Raw genomic sequence first — 22344 nt, 5'->3', positions numbered from 1 at the left:
AATGAACTTTCTAAATTTAACAACTTTTCATCTAACCTCATTTTATCTCTGCATTTGGCAACCATTTAACAACTCCCTAAACAAAAATGTTGACTGCATTATATAGTTTTTGTGACTTATTTTTTATATGGATAAATACAAAACAAAATTACAACCTATATTTAGAGAACTATTGAAGAACTCACATTTTTTTACTTCAAAAGTCATTTAGCAACTTCTTAAATCTGTGATTTAGAGAGCTAAAATTTACATAACTATTAGAGTTGCTCTAACCAAGCTTGGTTGTTGGTCCAGAATTTCGGACGCCACTGAGGCTTATCTTCGTTTCCAGTACCATTGTGCCATTTTTTTATTGAAAGAAGAAAAAAAAACAAGAGAGCAAGCACAGGTACAGTGCGCATTTAATTGCATCGTATTTTCAAACCTAACCAGACGGGTCTGACTAGGGCAAACTTGCTGATTAAATAAACAATCAAAACCCATAAAAGAAATAAATATATCTGCTGACAAAGACGAACGCCCTCTCACGTCTCGCCTCACCTCACATGGGTGCCCGGCCGGGGGGGCGCTGTTGCGTTGTCTGTTGTGGTCGCTCCGCACGTGACGTACACTTGTCCAGCCACCACCACCACTTGTTCTTTCCCTTCCCTTCCTTCGCCTCCGCTTCCTCCTCCTCCTCCTGCCCCTCCCCCACCCCCACCCGTCGGGACGCCTCCCCACTTTCCCCTCCCCCGGATCCGCATGGCGCCTCTGCAGCCCGCGCCGCTCGGCCTCCCGTAGCCGACGCCCGGCCCCGTCCCAGGTGCGTGTCGAGCGGATCCGTGCCGCCCCTCCCTTCCCCCTTTGTTAACTTGGATGCGTGTCTCGGCGCGATTCGTGCTGTCGGACCGGCGGTTCGGCTCGCCGGAGGCGGGAATGAGGGTTGTTCAGCTGGGTAGACGCGTTTCAGCTCGTATCGTGGCGGGATTCGGTGGGGGAGGACGCGGTTCTAAGCTGTGATTTGGCCTCGAAATTATTTGGGATTTCGGTGTCGACTGTCGAGAGGTGCCTCCTTCCGAGCATCCTAATCCTGAATAAAAGGTATAATCATCCATCACGCGTGGTATGGGCAGATGCATGCAAATCTTCTATTGCGCGTGAATTTATACGTGGTCAATTCAATACAGTCGTGGCTGGGGGGAACCGAGGGCCGAGGCATACCATGTGTGCTGTTTTGTGCAGTTGTGCTCCGGCGACCTGGAATTAGTGTTGTGGCTGTTATTTCCCGCAGGCTCTGCTATGCTGCTAAAGTTTATATTGGATCTTGTGTGATGCCACCATAGTTTCTCGAAACAGCTAATAAATGGACTGCTGCGCGTCATTTCTAGGTTCACAAACCTTCTTTGAGCTACACCATTTCTAGGTGTATACTTATTTGATGGGTATGGTGGCATAGGCACAACTAGGGCTGGATATCGAGCCAGCTCAGCTAGGTCGAGCTCGAGCGGGCTCGTTAGGATAATGAGCTGGCTCAACTTAGCTTATTAAGAAACCGAGCCAGAGAACCAGCTCGAACTGGCTCGTTTAGCTCGCGAGCCAATAATAATAATATGCACACACATATATAACAATATAATGGATTGCTAGTTAATTTCAGACCAATTAAACATTAGAAAAGAGTAATAATACTCACAATTTCATATACCACATTAAGTCAACACCAAATTAACACAGTTCGTCACTTATTAGTTCATCCAATACAAGTACATGCTTTGTTCTGTTGACAAATGCTAGCTCATTCGAGCTAACGAGCTAGATCGAGCTCGACTCGAGCTAACGAGCTGGCTCGTTAACAAATCAAGCTGAGATGCTAGCTCAGCTCGTGACAAAATTGAAATGAGTCGAACCGAGCCGAGCTGGCCACGAACCGAGCGAGCTGACGAGCCACAAGTATTTTGTCCAGCCCTAAGCACAACACAGCATGTTGCTGAGTGATCCATACGTTTTTCTTTTGCGATGATTGCTGTACTGTGTTGGCACAAGAGAAACGCAAGAGGGGGATAGGTTCTCCCCCGTTCACAATGACTGGCTGTACTGATGTATTTGATAAATTATTTGATGAGCTTCAAATACTGTACAAGGCATGTTTGCAGAGTTTTGTCTCTGGGTTGCTGCTTCTCTGTTATTTTGAATTAAGCAGCATGTCTCTGTTCTCACCAGAGAGAAATTTCAGAGAATAACCCGAGTTTTCTTTTCCCTTGTTAGGCAGGCTCATCTTTGCACAGAGTCATTGGAGGAAGTTTGATGTTTCAGCAGTACTGTGACCTTTATTAGATGTCTTTCCGCAGCATTGTGCGTGATGTAAGAGATGGCTTTGGGAGCTTGTCTCGAAGAGGGTTTGAGGTGAAGTTTCTGGGCCACCGCCGAGGCAGATCTCACGGTGCTGTCCATGAGCTGCGTGATCCAGCCCCAGTGATCCAGAGCAGTTGCTGGGCTAATTTGCCCCCTGAATTGCTTCGAGATGTGATTGAGAGGTTGGAGGCCAGTGAAGCCACATGGCCTAACAGGAAGAGTGTAGTCTCTTGTGCAGCTGTTTGTCGGACCTGGAGAGAAATCTGCAAAGAGATCGTTAAGAATCCAGAGTTCTCTGGAAAAATCACTTTTCCTGTGTCCTTAAAGCAGGTGATGGTGCTCTCTTTGATCCTTATATGTTTCATTTCCGTTTTTGTTTCATAATTTTATGTTATATATAACTTGTATCTGGGAAGCGGTATTTTTAAAACAAAGAAAACCAAGAATACAGATGAACCACTTTATCTATACATTAATACTGTTTTGTTGGCCATATTCAGCCTGGGCCTCGAGATGTAACCATCCAATGCTTCATCAAAAGGGATAAATCTACTCAAACCTACTACTTGTATCTGTGCCTTAGCACAGGTAAGCCCTTTTCAAAGCATTATTATACTTTCTTTGTACTTGCTTTGATTCCTTACAAAGCATTACAGCTATTAGTTTTTTTGTGCTGTTTGTAGACATTGCAAATAACAAGATAATGACATGACCATATTGCTTGTTGTGTAAAACTAGACATGTAGCTCTGTCCTTGCAGAATAGAGACTTGCTTGAATTACTGTATGTATTGAAGGTACCATTTTACCACACTATTCTCTAGATTCGTGTATGCCTAAGCCTTTGGTACCAGCATAATAATGGTGTTGTTAGATTGTTACTTACGAAGTTACTACTACCTTCGTCCCAAAATAAATCAACTTCAGAGTTATCCAAAGTCAAATTACTTCAGGTTTAACCAAATTTATCGAAAAATACATGACACCAAATTACTGTCGATAGATATATCGTCAAATATATTTTCATAATTTATTTATTTGGTGTCATAGACTATGTTACTCTTTCATTTAAAGTTGGTCAAACTTAAGATAGTTTGACTTTAGGAGATTCTGAAAATTGATTTATTGTGGAACGGAGGTAGTATACACTAATGTACTATACATGCCAATCATTTGTGTATGTTTCATGACTGGCATTCTTGACTGCCTATCTCAAATTTAACCGGTCCCCGTGTTTTGCTCTTTCAGAATATGCACTCTGTTTTCTTTCTAGTAGTTATGACTAACTAATATTTTTAAATTAAGAATATCCGTTGTTTTTAGTTGCCGGCTAAATTTGCATTTCCACACTACCACAACAACAAAGCCTTTTAGTCCCAAGCGAATTGGGGTAGGCTAGAGTTAAACTCCAATAAAAGCCACGAATCAAGGTCCAGACAATTGGATAGTTATTTTCATTCGCTCCTGTTTAAGGGTAAATCTTTGGGTATATTCCATCCTTTCAGGTATTCTTTTGTTTTCTCCTTCCATGCCAACTTCGGTCTTCTCTTGTCTCTCTTTCCATTACTATCGCGCCTTAGGATCCCACTGCATTGGTGCCTCTGGAGGTCTCTGTTGGATATGTCTAAACCATCTTAGTTGGTGTTGGACAAGCATTCCTTCAATTGGTGCTACACCTAGCCTATCATGTATATTATCGTCCTGGATCCGATCCCTTATTATATGGCCACAAATTCAACGCAACATATGCATTTCCACAACACTTATCTATTGAATATGACGTCTTTTTGTAGGTAAATATTCGGTATCATACAACGTAGCAGGTCTAATCATCATCCTGTAAAATTAGTCTTTTAGCTTCTATGGTACCCTCTTGTCACATAGAAAGCCAGATGCTTGGCGTCATTTCCTCCATCATGCTTTCATTTTATGGCTAACATCTTCATCAATATCCCCATCTTTATTTAACATTGATCCTAAATACTGAAAGGTACTTTCCTGTGCACTTCTTGACCTTCTAAACTAACATATGCTTCTTCATGTGTAGTAGTGTCGTAGTCACATCTTATGTATTCGGTCTTAATTCTACTGAGTCTAAAATCTTTGGACTCTAGAGTCTCCAGCCACAACTCAAGTTTTCTATTTACTCTTGCCCAACTTTCATCAGTTAGCAGTTAGCACTTAGCACTGCATTGTCCGCAAAAAGCATACACCAAGGGGTATTCCCTTATATGTCCCTTGTGACCTCAGCCATCAAACCATCACCAAGGCAAAAAGGTAACGGCTCAAAGCTGAATCGTGATGTAGTCCTATTCTGACCTGGGAAGTGTAGTATTTTGAAAAAGTTTTAGTACATTGCTCCCTCGTGTTCCTGGGTGTTGTGTTAAGGGCGTTTTTTAATTAACCTGTACATACACTCTTTTCCTATCTTAATTGAAAAGCAGAGCTCCTGCCGTTTCGCTTTAAAAATTAGGAAGTCATATGTGTCCCATCACTTGTTTTGAACACTAGTCGTAACATTGTTGTATATGTCCTTAATGGTCCAACGTACTTCGTTGGAACTTTATGTTTGTCCAAAGTCTACCACATAACATTCCTTGATATTTTGTCATGACCTTTTCTCAAGTCAATGAAAACCATGTATAGGTCCTTATGCTCCCTGTACTACTCCCAGCCTCCAACACTTGTCTTATTAAGAAAATGATTTCCATGGTTGACCTTCCGAGCATGAAACCAAATTGGTTCATAAAGATCCTTGTTATTCCATATTAGACGATGCTCGATAACTCTCTTTCATGGCTTCATAGTGTGGTAGACTTTGAATATCTCCCTTATTCTTGTAAATCGTTACCAATATACTTCTCCACTCGTCAGGCATATTGTTCAATCGGAAGATATAGTTGAACAACTTGGTTAGCCATAATATACCTATGTCCTCGAGGCATCTCCATGCCTTGATCCGGAGGGCCCGTTGCCTTACTTTTTTTCATCCTTTTCAATGTCTTCTAACCTTAGATTTCTGGATTCTACGCACAAAGCGTTTATTAGTGTCAACATTTCTACACTTCCATTTAACCTTGAAATGTTCACCCGTGGATCCTAAGACGCAATACTAATTGGAAGAGAGGCAGGAGAAAGCCGAAGTTGACATGTGAAGAGACAGTAAAAGGAGATTTGAAAGGATGGAATGCATCCAAAGATTTAGCCTTGGATAGGAGCAAATGAAAACAACTATCCACATGCTGAACTTTGATTAGTGGCTTCTGTTGGGTTTCAATTGTAGCCTACCCGACTTGCTTGGGACTAAAATGCTTTGTTGTTGTTGTTTTGTTGAAATGTTCACCCGTCGGGATTGGAGAACTCTAAAGGAATGCATGGATATGGTCAATCTATCTTTTATCTTCGTAGAGGTGGTTGTTGGAATCCAATGAATTTAACACATCCACACTGCCCCTGTTGGTATTCTATCACTCGAGGCTAAAACATAGCACTTACCAATACTATGGCTTACATGTTGCTATGAGATGCCAGCTAGTGTCTGTTTCCGATTCATTCCTTAATATTTAGATATATTCCACTTGCAGACCTGCTTCTTGGTACATTTTTTGTCTGTCTCTGCTACTACTAACATAATGTAACCTATTTTCTACAGCTGTGCTTGTTGAAAGTGGCAAGTTCCTCCTATGTGCGAAACGGACCTCCCGCCCAACCTGTACAGAATATACAATATTTATGAATTCTGAAAATTTATCTAGGTCAAGCAAAATGTACATTGGAAAGCTGAGGTACTAACTCATGCATTGGCCATTATTTTAGGAATTACATAATTCTCTAGTATTTGTGTATCACTAACAAAGGCCTGGTGCAGTGGTGAGAACTATCTCACTGAGTCACCAGGTCGTGAGTTCGAAGCAACCTCTTCGCATTTGCGGGGAGAAGGCTTGCCTTGGTTTATTCCTTCCCCAGACTCCACTCATGTGGGAGCTTCCGGCACTGGGTCTGTCCCTTTTTATGTATCACTAATATATCTATGGCATTGAACATCTATAGGTCGAATCTCCTCGGCACAAAGTTTGCAATATATGATACCCAGCCCCCATGCAATGCAGCAGAACCCGGGAAAACAAGCCGTCGGTTCTACTCCCGGAAGGTGTCGCCAAAGGTCTCCTCCAGCACCTACAACATAGCGCAGGTTTCATATGAGCTGAATGTCTTGGGTACTCGGGGCCCTAGGCGGATGAACTGTGTTATGCACTCCATCCCTACCTCGTGCCTTGAGGCTGGTGGCACTGTTCCCAGCCAGCTGGACAGCATCCTTGCTCGCTCTACTGATGAGTCATTTGGCAGCATTTCCTTCTCCAAGTCATCTGTTGTGGACCGGTCTATGCGTTTCAGCAGCTCAAGATTCTCCGACATCTCAATGAGCAGCAGCCGCAGGATTGGAGACACGGCATCGGGAGACAATGATGAGTGCAAGGAGAGGCCATTGATTCTCCGGAACAAGGCCCCAAGGTGGCACGAGCAGCTGCAGTGCTGGTGCCTCAATTTCAGGGGCAGGGTGACAGTCGCATCTGTGAAGAACTTCCAGCTCGTTGCTGCCACGCAGCCCGCTGCTGGAGCACCAACCCCATCACAGGCTACCCCAGTGCCGCCCGAGCACGAGAAGGTGATCCTGCAATTTGGGAAGGTGGCTAAGGACATGTTCACCATGGACTACCGTTACCCACTGTCAGCCTTCCAGGCCTTCGCGATCTGCCTGAGCAGCTTCGACACCAAGCTGGCCTGCGAATGAAGCCACCAGTCATGGCTCAAAGTCAAGGACGATCTGTCTGTTTCACGAAGACGGTGGCCCCAAATTTTGCTGGGCCACCATTCTGTTGTATGTTGTTGATGCCTTCTTAACTTACCTAGGAAGCTGCGTTTAGACATTTTGCACCTGATCTACAGCTGCTGCTGTGTTTCTGTCCTGATCGCATTGTTTTCCATAGCTTTGCTCTGTGGAGCGGCAACTTGATCTGCCCTGCCCTTAACTAGCCGGCAGGTTTATTAATTTGGTTTTCCATACTATGGTTGTATTAACTGAGAAGAGACTCCGACACTTTCGTTGTGCCTACCTAAGTTCTGTCTGCCTTTGCCCTCTGGGATATGCAAATGTGCATCTTGTAAAATTTCTGAATTGCTTTTGTGGCAAGTCATAGTAATAAAAGAACTAGCTTCCATTCGATTGCCTGTTTGGGTACGTGTTCCTCCAAGTGACCACTGGCCACTGCAAGCGGCAACGCCGGCGAGGTTTTTTTCTTGTTTAAAGTGCATGTTTTTTTTTTGAATTATTATGTGCATGCTTGTGCTCGTAAAGGCAAGTGCTTGCGACCTTGCGTGTTTGTGTTCTACAAAAGAAAAAAAAATCAACATTTTAAAGGTCAGTCCACTTTACACCCTTAAACTATACCGGAATTATGAATTTCCACAATCAATCAGATATTTTACGTCTCTGCGTTGGCCTTTGGAGCGCGACAGGAATGCATGGGAGCCAGATATAACAAAGCATCCTGACCTGGCGGATCATGTACCCGTCAACCGCAAGATATCTGTAGTGATTTCATTAATTTCAGCAATTTATCGGTCTAGTTTTTGGAGATGCTCGTAACAAACAGTGTTCACGAGTGTGTATCACTTTCTATCTTATTCTCAATTTTAAACTTCACTCTATAAACAGTCTATAATATAAAAACATTATGTTTCATATCCGTTTACATGGTCTGTTAGAATGAATTAGCGTTAGAGATGAGTGTTCGTGCGTTGTGAGTTTTCATCCCTTTCGTCTAATATTCGGGCCAGCAATATAATACTGCAATAAGTTAATAATCATGGATGCTGTTCGGCCTGCGATTATTTTATATATAATAACATTGGATATTGTAGCCTGGTAACCAAAAATCATATAATGCATATATGCATATGCATCGCAGGCTTCAGCCCGTCAGGGTCACCAGGAAAGGCTTCAGCCCCCGTCCATGGCCATGACCGTGAGTGGACTGGTCTACTCCCCGTCCCCGGTCGCCATCAGTGACACCTCGGCGCGGGCAGGCGGCCAATGAGCGGCGTCGACGTGGACCCGGGACCCCGATTGGCGTGCGGCCTGTGCTACTGCTCCGTTGACTGGCCGGACGAAGGAAAACTAGTTTGGGAATGATGAGAGTGATACTCTCTAGCAAGGAAAAGAAAAAAGGTATTTGTTCACCTTATCTTTTGCACTTTAACCTGACTACTCTGATTGCTGATGGCATCGATCAACCAGCAGTTTCGTGATTGGTTTTGTTTGTTAACGGACGCTTTGCAACCAAATCCAATCCAACTGTACATATAGATGATGTATGTGACACTTGCGCAGTACAGTTTTCTAATCCATATTACTGTTGTCACATACTTACAAGTATAGAAAACAGGTACGTAGCAAACAAGAGGCCAGTACGACATGGACGTTCAGAGATAAATTATATATCCGTTCTCGAATATTTATCATTTTACAGTTTAATTTTAATCAAAACACGACTAATAAAAAAAACGGAAAGAGTAGATACCATCGAACGCGTTGTTCTGGATCTCTCAACATTTTCTAACCGCATTCGATCATTACGTTTCTTTCAGACGCTGAGGCTCTGTATGTTGTTCGCGCGTGCTTTCCATGAGAAATTGTGTCATCTCGGTTAGTAGTTAAAAGGTAGATCATGATATTTGAAATTATGTTTTATCGGCACCAACAATCAAACACCTTTCAGCTTCAATTACCATAAATCGAGTAAGTCAATTTCTAAGCATTAGGTCACAGTAGGGATGATAACGAGGAATTCCCCATCAGGTTTTAGCTCCCTATCTTGATCCACGTGATGAAAAAAAAAATTCCTGCAGGGATTTCCATAAACACTTGTTGGGGACATTTTTTTTCTCCATCCCCGTTCTCCGCGGGGATAAATCCTCGTCGGATACACCTTTCCTGCTTAAATTATAATTATATTGTACTTTATTGTTATTGATATAAAACATTGTCACTTATACACATTGTTAGATGTAAAAGTTATTATATGTACATCAAAATAAATATATTTGTACAACAGGTGATCTTTCGATAATGTAATTATTTATTTTTATCATTAACTATTATGTGAAAATATCGTCTTTTCACTTTTTTTTTATTCCTGTTGTTTTTATTCCTCCCTCTTTTGTCTTCTTTTTTCATGACGACAAGGGGAGAAAGTCGATTTAATTTGTGTTGTCATGTTTTTTTCCTAGGCCCTGACAGGTGACCAACGCTAGTGTCTGCCATAGTTGGAAGCTAAGAGAGCACAAACACATGCAGCCAGCAACAACACAACGTCGCAGGAGATAAATACATGGTACATCAGTAAACCAAAGTGAAAGGGAAATGTGTCCTTTGGCCATTTCTAAGTATTTTGGTAATTGAATGCCAACGCAAGTGCTTTTGTGTTGATTTATGCAATGTGGTGGACAAAGTGCAAATCATGTCAAAAGGTATGTTTCTAGATTTAGTACATTGTTTTATGGACTAATGTATTGTGTCTAAGTACCGGAAACAGGAAAGATAGAATTGGAAATGAGATGGCTCTGTTCAGCCAAAGTCAGCTCGGTCTGGGTGCAACGGACAGTGTCCGGTGGTGCACCGGACAGTGTCCGGTGTGCCAGGCTGGCTCAGGCGAACTTGTCGCTCTTGGGAAGGAATTAACGGCGTACGGCTATAATTCATCGGACTGTCCGGTGTACACCGGACTGTCCGGTGAACCAACGGTCAGCCGAGCCAACGGTCGGCTGCGCGATCCGCGCGAGACACGTGGCCAAGCCAACGGTCGGGAGGGGACACCGGACTGTCCGATGTGCACCGGACAGTGTCCGGTGCGCCAACGGCTCCAAGGCGCCAACGGTCGGCTTCGCCAGATAAGGAAAGAAACCCGCACCGGACAGTGTACGGTGGTGCACCGGACTGTCCGGTGCGCCAGGCGACAGAAGGCAAGAATTGCCTTCCCTGATTGCTCTCAACGGCTCCTAGCTGCCTAACACTCATGGAGGAGTACACCAAGCATTCCTTGAGCACTCTTGATCACTCACACTCCATTCTTGCGCACTTGTTCGACATTCTAGTGATTTGAGCTCTGTTCTAGTGTGCTAGTCTTTTGAGCTTAAGTCTGGGTCTTGTGTGTGCGTATTTGCTGTGATCTTTGTGTCTTGTGTGAGTTGCTAATCCCTCCCTTACTCCGTGCTTCTTTGTGAACATCTTTGTAAGGGCGAGAGACTCCAAGTTGTGGAGATTCCTCGCGAACGGGATATAGAGAAGAAAAGCAAACACCGTGGTATTCAAGTGGGTCTTTGGACCGCTTGAGAGGGGTTGATTGCAACCCTCGTCCGTTGGGACGCCACAACGTGGAAGTAGGCAAGTGTTGTACTTGGCCGAACCACGAGATAAACCACTGTGTCTACCTGTGTTGATTCTCTTGTGGTTATTGTGTTTCGCTAAGACTCTTCTCTAGCCACTTGGCAATACTGTGCTAACGCTTAACCAAGTTTTTATGGCATTAAGTTCAAGTTTTACAGGATCACCTATTCACCCCCCTCTAGGTGCTCTCAATTGGTATCGGAGCCGTTCTCTTCAAGAAAGGGACTAACCACCCGAAGAGATGGATCCTAAGGGCAAGGGGATTGTGATCAATGACAAGGAGAAGGAGTCATTCGTCAACGAGCCCAAGGATGACAAGCCTACCGACTCGGGCTTGGGCCACAAACGCAAAGATGGGAAGAAGAATAAGACAAGACGCATCAAGGAGATCGTCTACTACAACGACAGCGATGAGTCCACTTCTTCCCAAAAGGACAACGACGACAACGACTACGAGAGAAGGAAACCGGTTAATTCGAATTTTTCTTTTGACTACTCTCGTATCCCGCAAAGTACAAATGCTCATTTGCTCTCCATTCCACTTGGCAAACCTCCTCACTTTGATGGAGAGGACTACGGATTTTGGAGCCACAAAATGCGTAGTCACCTGTTCTCTCTCCATCCGAGCATATGGGAGATTGTGGAAAGTGGAATGAAATTTGATAGCTCGGATAGTCCTATGTTTATCAATGAACAAATTCATAGAAATGCACAAGCTACTACTGTGTTATTAGCCTCTTTGTGCAGGGACAAGTATCATAAGGTGAGCGGCTTGGACAATGCCAAGCAGATCTGGGACACCCTCAGGATCTCACATGAGGGGAACGACGTCACCTTACTCACCAAAATGGAGTTGGTGGAGGGCGAGCTTGGAAGATTCACAATGATCAGGGGAGAGGAGCCAACCCAAACATACAACCGGCTCAAGACCCTCATCAACAAGATAAGGAGCTACGGAAGCACACGATGGATGGACCACGACATCGTTCGTCTAATGCTAAGGTCCTTTACTATACTTGATCCACATTTGGTGAACAATATCCGTGAAAATCCTAGGTACACCAAGATGTTGCCCGAAGAAGTTCTTGGGAAATTTGTAAGCGGGCGAATGATGATCAAGGAGGCAAGATATGTCGACGACGCGTTGAACGGTCCAATCCATGAGCCTCAACCCATTGCTCTCAAGGCAACGAGAAGCAAGGAGGCGCTACCTAGCAAGGTGGCACAAGTTGAGGCGGCTGGGCTCAATGATGAAGAAATGGCCCTCATCATCAAGCGCTTCAAGACGGCGCTAAAGGGTCGCAAGGGGCAGCCAAGCAAGACCAAGACAAAGGGGAAGCGCTCATGCTTCAAATGTGGTAAGGTTGGTCATTTTATCGCTAACTGCCCCGATAATGATAGTGACCAGGAACAGGGGAACAAGAGGGAAAAGAAGAAGGCATACAAGAAGGCTAAGGGCGAGGCACACCTTGGCAAGGAATGGGACTCGGATTGTTCGTCATCCGACTCCGATAATGAAGGACTCGCTGCCACCGCCTTCAACAAATCATCCCTCTTCCCCAACGAGCGTCACACGTGCCTCATGGTGAAGGAGAAGAAGGTATATAATCAAAACAATGCCACTTATGATTCTTCTAGTGATGATGAGTCTAGTGATGAAGAAATAGATTACTCTAGTTTGTTCAAGGGATTGGATAGAACTAAAGTAGGTAAGATTAATGAATTGATTGATGCCTTGAATGAAAAGGATAGACTCTTAGAAAAACAAGAGGACCTTTTATATGAAGAGCATGACAAATTTGTAGAGGCACAAAAATCTTATGCTTTAGAAGTTAAAAGAAATGAAATGCTTTCTTGTGAACTATCTTCTTGCCATGAGACAATTTCTAGCTTAAGGAGCATGAATGATGGCTTGAATGCTAAGTTAGAAATAGCTAGTAAATCTAACTCTTGTGTAGAACATGTTATGATTTGCAAGAGGTGTAAAGATTTTGACATTGATGCTTGTAGTGAACACCTAGCTTCAATCTCCAAATTGAATGATGAATTGGCTAGTCTTAATGCTCAACTTAAGACTAGCAAGAATGAATTTAATAAGTTAAAATTTGCAAGGGATGCCTACACGATTGGTAGACACCCCTCAATTAAGGATGGACTTGGTTTCAAGAGAGAAGCCAAGAACTTAACAAGCCATAAGGCTCCCATCCCCGCCAAGGAGAAAGGGAAGGCCCCTATGGCTAGTAGTGCTAAAAAGAACCATGCTTTTATGTATCATGATAGGAGACATGCTAGAAATGCAAATAGAAGTTATGATGCTTTTGATTCACATGTTTATGATTCATATGCTATGTTTGCTTCTAGTTCTTCCTATATGCATGGTAGAAATGTAGCTAGGAGAAATGCTATTAATCACATGCCTAGGAGAAATGGTGTTAATGTTCCTAGGAAAATTAATGAACATTCTACAATATATCATGCTTGCAATGCTTCATTTGCCATTTGTAGAAAGGATAGGAAGGTAATTGCTAGGAAATTAGGGGCAAGATGCAAGGGAGATAAAACTTGCATTTGGGTCCCTAAAACCATTGTGACTAACCTTGTAGGACCCAACAAGAGTTGGGTACCTAAAACCCAAGCCTAAATTTGCCTTGTAGGTTTATGCATCCGGGGGTTCAAGCTGGATTATCGACAGCGGATGCACAAACCATATGACGGGGGAGAAGAAGATGTTCACCTCCTACGTCAAAAACAAGGATTCCCAAGATTCAATAATATTCGGTGATGGGAATCAAGGCAAGGTAAAAGGGTTAGGTAAAATTGCTATTTCATCCGAGCACTCTATATCTAATGTGTTTTTAGTTGAGTCTCTTGGATATAATTTGTTATCTGTTAGTCAATTATGCAATATGGGATATAATTGTTTATTCACAAATGTAGATGTGTATGTCTTTAGAAGAAGTGATGGTTCACTAGCTTTTAAGGGTGTATTAGATGACAAACTTTACTTAGTTGATTTTGCAAAAGAGGAGGCCGGTCTAGATGCATGCTTAATTGCTAAGACTACCATGAGCTGGCTGTGGCATCGCCGCTTAGCACATGTGTTGATGAAGAACCTTCACAAGCTTCTAAAGGGAGAACATGTGATAGGTTTAACTAATGTGCAATTCGAAAAAGATAGACCTTGTGCAGCTTGTCAAGCAGGCAAACAGGTGGGAAGCTCTCATCACATCAAAAATGTGATGACCACATCAAGACCTTTGGAGATGCTTCACATGGACCTATTCGGACCCGTCGCCTATCTAAGTATAGGAGGAAGTAAGTATGGTCTTGTTATAGTTGATGACTTTTCCCGCTTCACTTGGGTATTCTTTTTGCAGGATAAATCTGAAACCCAAGGGACCCTCAAGCGCTTCCTAAGGAGAGCTCAAAACGAGTTTGAGCTCAAGGTGAAGAAGATAAGGAGCGACAATGGGTCCGAATTCAAGAACCTTCAAGTGGAGGAGTATCTTGAGGAGGAAGGGATCAAGCATGAGTTCTCCGCTCCCTACACACCACAGCAAAATGGTGTGGTAGAGAGGAAGAACAGGACGCTAATTGATATGGCGAGGACGATGCTTGGAGAGTTCAAGACCCCCGAGCGCTTTTGGTCGGAAGCCGGGAACACGGCTTGCCACGCCATCAACCGGGTCTACCTTCACCGCCTCCTCAAGAAGACGTCGTATGAGCTACTAACCGGTAACAAACCCAATGTTTCATATTTTCGAGTTTTTGGGAGTAAATGCTACATTCTAGTGAAGAAGGGTAGGAATTCCAAATTTGCTCCCAAAGCCGTAGAAGGGTTTTTGTTAGGTTATGACTCAAATACAAAGGCGTATAGAGTCTTCAACAAATCATCGGGTTTGGTTGAAGTCTCTAGCGACGTTGTATTTGATGAGACTAATGGCTCTCCAAGAGAGCAAGTTGTTGATTTTGATGATATAGATGAAGAAGAAGTTCCAACGACTGCAATACGCACCATGGCGATTGGAGATGTGCGGCCACAGGAACAAAATGAGCAAGATCAACCTTCTTCCTCAACAATGGTGCAACCCCCAACTCAAGATGATGAACAAGAGGCATGTGATCAAGGGGGAGCACAAGATGATCATGTAATGGAGGAAGAAGCACAACCGGCACCTCCAACCCAAGTTCGAGCAATGATTCAAAGGGATCATCCCGTCGACCAAATTTTGGGTGATATTAGCAAGGGAGTAACTACTCAATCTCGATTAGTTAATTTTTGTGAGCATTACTCCTTTGTCTCTTCTATTGAGCCTTTCAGGGTAGAAGAGGCCTTGCTAGATCCGGACTGGGTGTTGGCCATGCAGGAGGAGCTCAACAACTTCAAAAGAAATGAAGTCTGGACACTGGTGCCTCGTCCCAAGCAAAATGTTGTGGGAACCAAGTGGGTGTTCCGCAACAAACAAGACGAGCACGGGGTGGTGACAAGGAACAAGGCACGACTTGTGGCAAAAGGTTATGCCCAAGTCGCAGGTTTGGACTTTGAGGAGACTTTTGCTCCTGTGGCTAGGCTAGAGTCCATTCGTATTTTGCTAGCATATGCCGCTCACCATTCTTTCAGGTTGTTCCAAATGGATGTGAAGAGCGCTTTCCTCAACGGGCCAATTAAGGAGGAGGTGTACGTGGAGCAACCCCCTGGCTTCGAGGATGAACGGTACCCCAACCACGTGTGTAAGCTCTCTAAGGCGCTCTATGGACTTAAGCAAGCCCCAAGAGCATGGTATGAATGCCTTAGAGACTTTTTAATTGCTAATGCTTTCAAGGTTGGGAAAGCCGATCCAACTCTTTTCACTAAGACTTGTGATGGTGATCTTTTTGTGTGCCAAATTTATGTCGATGACATAATATTTGGTTCTACTAATCAAAAGTCTTGTGAAGATTTTAGCAGGGTGATGACTCAGAAATTCGAGATGTCGATGATGGGCGAGTTAAGCTACTTACTTGGGTTCCAAGTGAGGCAACTCAAGGATGGAACCTTCATCTCCCAAACGAAGTACACACAAGATTTGATCAAGAGGTTTGGGATGAAGGACGCCAAGCCCGCAAAGACTCCGATGGGAACCGACGGACACACCGACCTCAACAAAGGAGGTAAGTCCGTTGATCAAAAAGCATACCGGTCTATGATAGGGTCTTTACTTTATTTATGTGCTAGTAGACCGGATATCATGCTTAGTGTATGCATGTGTGCTAGATTTCAATCTGATCCAAGGGAGTGTCACTTAGTGGCCGTGAAGCGAATTCTTAGATATTTAGTCGCTACGCCTTGTTTCGGGATCTGGTATCCAAAGGGGTCTACCTTTGACTTGATTGGATATTCAGACTCCGACTATGCTAGATGTAAGGTCGATAGGAAGAGTACATCGGGGACGTGCCAATTCTTAGGAAGGTCCCTGGTGTCATGGAGTTCTAAGAAACAAACTTCCGTTGCCCTATCCACCGCTGAGGCCGAGTACGTTGCCGCAGGACAGTGTTGCGCGCAACTACTGAAAGGGAATTAGGCTTACACCTAGTTCCTAAATAATTTTGGTGGTTGAATTGCCCAACACAAATAATTGGACTAACCAGTTTGCTCTAGTGTATAAGTTATACAGGTGCCAAAGGTTCATACTTAGCCAATAAAAAGACCAAGTATTGGGTTCAACAAAAGAGCAAAGGAGCAACCGAAGGCACCTCTGGTCTGGCGCACCGGACTGTCCGGTGCACCACCGGACAGTGTCCGGTGCACCACCGGACAGTGTCCGGTGCACCAGAGGACTCCAACTCAAACTCGTCACCTTCGGGAAAATCCAGAGGCGCTCCACTATAATTCACCGGACTGTCCGGTGCTCCAAGGAACAGCGCCTCAGGAACTCGCCAGCTTCGGGAATTCGCAACGGCTAGTCCGCTATAATTCACCGGACATGTCCGGTGTGCACCGGACTGTCCGGTGTGACATCGGAGCAACGGATATTTCGGCGCCAACGGCTACCTGCAGCGCATTAAATGCGCGCCAGCGCGCGCAGAAGTCAGGCACGCCCATACTGGCGCACCGGACACTCTACAGTACTTGTCCGGTGCGCCACCGGACATCCAGGCGGGCCCAGAAGACAGACCTCCAACGGTCGGAACCCAACGGCTTTGGTGACGTGGCTGGTGCACCGGACATGTCCGGTGTGCACCGGACTGTCCGGTGCACCATACGACAGTCAGCCCCACCAAACGGCTAGTTTGGTGGTTGGGGCTATAAATACCCCCAACCACCCCACATTCATGGCATCCAAGTTTTCCACTTCTCAACCACTTACAAGAGCTAGGCATTCAATTCTAGACACACCCAAGTGATCAAATCCTCTCCAATTCCACACAAGGCTTTAGTGATTAGCGAGAGAAATTTGTCGTGTTCTTTTGAGCTCTTGCGCTTGGATTGCTTCTTTTCTTTCTCACTTGTTCTTGTGATCAAAACTCAATTGTAACCAAGGCAAGAGGCACCAATTGTGTGGTGGCCCTTGCGGGGAAGCTTTGTTCCCGTTTGATTGAGAAGAAGAAGCTCACTCGGTTCGTGGGACCGTTTGAGAGAGGGAAAGGGTTGAAAGAGACCCGGTCTTTGTGACCACCTCAACGGGGAGTAGGTTTGCAAGAACCGAACCTCGGTAAAACAAATCCGCGTGTCACACCTCTTATTTGCTTGCGATTTGTTTTGCGCCCTCTCTCGCGGACTCGATTATATTTCTAACGCTAACCCGGCTTGTAGTTGTGATTATTTTTGAGAATTTCAGTTTCGCCCTATTCACCCCCCCTCTAGGCGACTATCAATTGGTATCAGAGCCCGGTGCTTCATTAGAGCCTAACCGCTCGAAGTAATGTCGGGAGATCACGCCAAGAAGGAGATGGAGACCGGCGAAAAGCCCACTACAAGCCACGGGAAGACTTCATCGAAAGAGTCTCGCAACAAGAGGAAGGAGAAGAAAGACTCCTCCAAAGGGAAGGAGAAGAAGTCTTCTTCACACCACAAAGAGAAGAAGGAGAAATCCTCTTCCCACAAGCCGCATCGGAGTGGGGACAAGAAAAAGAGAATGAGGAAGGTGGTCTACTACGAGACCGATTCTTCATCGACATCCACCTTCGGCTCCGACGCGGCATCCGTCACTTCTAAGCGCCAAGAGCGCTAGAAGTATAGTAAGATCCCCCTACGCTACCCTCGCATTTCTAAACATACACCTTTACTTTCCGTCCCATTAGGCAAACCACCAACTTTTGATGGTGAAGATTACGCTAGGTGGAGTGATTTAATGCGATTTCATCTAACCTCGCTCCACAAAAGTATATGGGATGTTGTTGAGTTTGGTGCACAGGTACCATCCATAGGGGATGAAGATTATGATGAGGATGAAGTGGCCCAAATCGAGCACTTCAACTCCCAAGCCACAACCATACTTCTAGCCTCTCTAAGTAGAGAGGAATATAACAAGGTGCAAGGGTTGAAGAGTGCGAAGGAGATTTGGGACTTACTCAAGACCGCGCACGAGGGTGATGAACTCACCAAGATCACCAAGCGGGAAACGATCGAGGGGGAGCTCGGTCGCTTCCGTCTTCGCCAAGGGGAGGAGCCACAAGACATGTACAACCGGCTCAAAACCTTGGTGAACCAAGTGCGCAACCTTGGGAGCAAAAAGTGGGATGACCACGAGGTGGTTAAGGTTATTCTAAGATCTCTTATTTTTCTTAACCCTACTCAAGTTCAATTAATTCGTGGCAACCCAAGATATACATTAATGACTCCCGAGGAAGTAATCGGGAATTTTGTGAGCTTTGAATTTATGATCAAGGGCTCACGGAAGATCAACGAGCTTGACGGCCCCTCCACGTCCGAAGCTCAACCGGTTGCATTCAATGCGACGGAGGAGAAGAAGGAGGAGTCTACACTAAGTAGACAACCAATCGACGCCTCCAAGCTCGACAATGAGGAGATGGCGCTTGTTATCAAAAGCTTTCGCCAAATCCTCAAGCAAAGGAGGGGGAAAGATTACAAGCCCCGCTCCAAGAAGGTTTGCTACAAGTGTGGTAAGCCCGGTCACTTTATAGCTAAATGTCCTATTTCTAGTGACAGTGACAGGGGTGATGACAAGAAAGGGAGAAGAAAGGAGAAGAAGAGATACTACAAGAAGAGGGGCGGCGATGCCCATGTTTGTCGGGAATGGGACTCCGACGAAAGCTCTAGCGACTCCTCCGACGACGAGGACGCCGCCAACATCGCCGTCACCAAGGGCCTTCTCTTCCCCAACGTCGGCCACAAGTGCCTCATGGCAAAGGACGGCAAAAAGAAGGTTAAATCTAAATCCTCTAGTGATGAAAATGCTAGTGATGAGGAAGATAACTTGCGCACTCCTTTTGCCAACTTAAACATGCAACAAAAAGAGAAATTAAATGAATTAATTAGTGCTATCCATGAAAAGGATGATCTCTTGGACTCTCAAGAGGACTTCCTTATTAAAGAAAATAAGAAGCACGTTAAAATTAAAAATGCTTATGCTCTAGAAGTTGAGAAATGTGAAAAATTATCTAGTGAGCTAAGCACTTGCCATGAGACAATAGATAACCTTAGAAATGAAAATGCTAGTTTAAATGCTAAGGTTAATTCTCATGTTTGTGATGTTTCAATTCCCAATCCTAGAGATAATAATGATGATTTGATTGCTAGGATTGAAGAACTAAACATTTCTCTTGCTAGCCTTAGGATTGAAAATGAGAAATTAATTGCTAAGGCTAAAGATTACTGTCGGGGACCATAATTAGGGGTACCCTCAAGACGCCTAATTCTCAGCTGGTAACCCCCATCAGCATAAAGCTGCAGAGGCCTGATGGGTGCGATTAAGTCAGGGATCAGTCCATACGAGCGACTCGATCACGCCTCGCCCGAGCCTAGCCTCGGGCAAGGGCAGCCGACCCCGAGGGGTTTCCGTCTCGCCCGAGGCCCCCCTTTTAACGGCGGACACATCTCCGGCTCGCCCGAGGCCTTGCCTTCGCTAAGAAGCAACCCTGACTAAATCGCCGCGCCGACCGACCGAGTCGCAGGAGCATTTAACGCAAAGGTAGCCTGACACCTTTATCCTGACGCGCGCCCCACGGCAGAGCCGAAGTGACCGCCGTCACTTCGCCGCTCCACTGACCGGTCTGACAGAAGGACAGCGCCGCCTGCGCCACTCCGACTGCAGTGCCACTTGACAGAGTGAGACTGACAGGCCGTCAGGCCTTGCCAAAGGCGCCATAGGAAACTCCGCTCCGCCCGACCCAGGGCTCGGACTCGGGCTAAGCCCCGGAAGACGGCGAACTCCGCTCCGCCCGACCCAGGGCTCGGACTCGGGCTAAGCCCCGGAAGACGGCGAACTCCGCTCCGCCCGACCCAGGGCTCGGACTCGGGCTCAGCCCCGGAAGACGGCGAACTCCGCTCCGCCCGACCCAGGGCTCGGACTCGGGCTAAGCCCCGGAAGACGGCGAACTCCGCTCCGCCCGGCCCAGGGCTCGGACTCGGGCTAAGCCCCGGAAGACGACGAACTCCGCTCCGCCCGACCCAGGGCTCGGACTCGGGCTCAGCCCCAGAAGACGACGAACTCCGCTCCGCCCGACCCCAGGGCTCGGACTCCGCCCCGGCCTCTGCCGAATGACCTCCGCCTCGCCCGACCCAGGGGCTCGGGCTCGGCCTCGGCCACGGAAGACAGACTCAACCCCGGCTTCGGAGGAGCCCCCACGTCGCCCGACCTCGGGCGCAGGCCCGCCACGTCAACAGGAAGCGCCATCATCACCCTACCCCGAGCCGACTCGGGCCGCAGAGAACAAGACCGGTGTCCCATCTGGCTAGCTCCGCCAGATAGGCAATGATGGCGCCCCACGTGCCCTGTGACGACGGTGGCTCTCAGCTCTCTTACGGAAGCAGGAGGACGTCAGCAAGGACTCGACCGCTCCGACAGCTGTCCCTCCGCCAGGCTCCGTTGCCCCTCCGACGGCCACGACATCACACCGACTGGGTGCCAAGATCTCTCCGGCTGCCACATCGGCATGTACTTAGGGCGCTAGCTCTCCCTCGCTAGACACGTAGCACTCTGCTACACCCCCATTGTACACCTGGATCCTCTCCTTACGCCTATAAAAGGAAGGACCAGGGCCTTCTTAGAGAAGGTTGGTCGCGCGGGGACGAGGATGGGACAGACGCTCTCTTGGGGCCGCTCGCTTCCCTCACCCGCGTGGACGCTTGTAACCCCCTACTGCAAGCGCACCCGACCTGGGCGCGGGACGAACACGAAGGCCGCGGGATTTCCACCTCTCTCACGCCCGTCTCTGGCCACCTCGCTTCCCCCCTTCGCGCTCGCCCACGCGCTCGACCCATCTGGGCTGGGGCACGCAGCACACTCACTCGTCGGCTTAGGGACCCCCCGGTCTCGAGACGCCGACAGTTGGCGCGCCACGTAGGGGCCTGCTACGTGCTGACGAACAGCTTCCCGTCAAGCTCTAGATGGGCAGTCTCCAGCAACCTCTCCGGCCCGGGACGGTGCTCCGTTTCGGGAGTCTTGAGTTCATGTCCTTCGACGGCAGCTACGACATGATACTCCTTCCACCGCCGCGCGACAATGACAATGGCGGCCGACAACCCGCCCGCTGGCGGCGGATTCGACGACATCTTCCCCGCGTGGTGGAAGAACAGCATTCGAGCTCGCCCCGTCCTCTCCCCCGCCAACGGAGGAGGAGGCGGGGCAACCAAGGCCAAGCGGGAGGCCGCGCTTCGTCGGCTCTCGAGCGAATCGACGTCCCCAGCGCCCCAACGGGGGGCGCGTCGGGCGTCGGTCTCGCGTTTGAGACGAAGGCGAGCGCCGTCCCCCCGCGATGCACCAAGCCCGAGCAAGTGGACGACGCCAGCGCGCTCGCGGAGGGCTTGCAGGGTGTCACCCTCGTACCTAAGACGACGGTGCAATCAGTCCCCGACGTGACTACGTCGCTCCTCGTCGACCAAAAGGTACTGGCTGATTCCCATCCTACGTTATTTCGACTCGGCCTCAACCCGCCTAGCGACCTCGCTTTGGCGGGCGCTCTCGTTGAGGCGAGTGCAACCCCTCTGGGGTTTCGTATGCGGTCGCCTTGGGACCGGTTGACGGACGTCTCGACCTACGGGCCCTCTGGGTCCGAGGAAGATGACGATCCCAACATCTGTTGGGATTTCTCTGGATTTGGCAACCCCAGTGCCATGCGGGACTTTATGACCGCATGTGACTACTGCCTCTCCGACTGTTCCGACGGTAGCCGCAGCCTTGACGACGAGGACTGCGGCCCAAGCCGCGAATGTTTCCATGTCGAGCTAGGGGATCCCTCCGAAGGCAACCATCTCGGCATGCCGGAGGACGGTGATCTCCCTAGGCCGGTGCCTCGCGCTGACATCCCACGGGAGCTAGCTGTGGTCCCCGTTCCGGTGGGGGGTCACGACCCACAGCTCGAGCAAGTCCGCGGGGCGCAGGCCAGGCTCGACGAGGGAGCAGGAGC

At 47.1% G+C, this 22344-nt stretch overlaps 1 protein-coding gene across 4 annotated transcripts; it reads left to right on the top strand.

Moving 5' to 3' along the window:
* Nucleotides 1-558: 558 nt before the first annotated feature.
* On the top strand, nt 559-7552 carry LOC100281492 (uncharacterized). 4 transcript variants are annotated; one of them, XM_008663670.3, is made up of 5 exons: nt 559-802; nt 2245-2661; nt 2832-2919; nt 5983-6115; nt 6381-7552. In XM_008663670.3, exons 2-5 carry the CDS (start codon nt 2314-2316, stop codon nt 7120-7122), a joined length of 1311 nt encoding a protein of 436 aa, XP_008661892.1. In that variant the 5' UTR covers nt 559-802; nt 2245-2313; the 3' UTR covers nt 7123-7552. The 4 variants fall into 4 exon arrangements, with proteins under 4 accessions (XP_008661892.1, XP_008661894.1, XP_008661893.1 ...); XM_008663672.4 differs by having other exon boundaries at nt 574-1080; nt 2249-2661; XM_008663671.3 differs by having other exon boundaries at nt 589-1080.
* The last annotated feature ends 14792 nt before the right edge of the window (nt 7553-22344 follow it).

Source organism: Zea mays, chromosome 10, assembly GCF_902167145.1.
Source record: "Zea mays cultivar B73 chromosome 10, Zm-B73-REFERENCE-NAM-5.0, whole genome shotgun sequence".
Taxonomy (NCBI): Eukaryota; Viridiplantae; Streptophyta; class Magnoliopsida; order Poales; family Poaceae; genus Zea; species Zea mays.
Note: the sequence above shows the minus strand (reverse complement) of the source record. Positions and strands in the feature narration are given on the sequence as shown.

Excerpts from the sequence above, each read along its gene's own strand:
- LOC100281492 (XM_008663670.3), top strand. The coding sequence starts at position 2,314 with ATGTCTTTCCGCAGCATTGTGCGTGATGTAAGAGATGGCTTTGGGAGC. Across the intron at positions 2,920-5,982 it reads GTATCTGTGCCTTAGCACAG|CTGTGCTTGTTGAAAGTGGC; the intron begins GTAAGCCCTTTT and ends TATTTTCTACAG. Across the intron at positions 6,116-6,380 it reads ATGTACATTGGAAAGCTGAG|GTCGAATCTCCTCGGCACAA; the intron begins GTACTAACTCAT and ends GAACATCTATAG.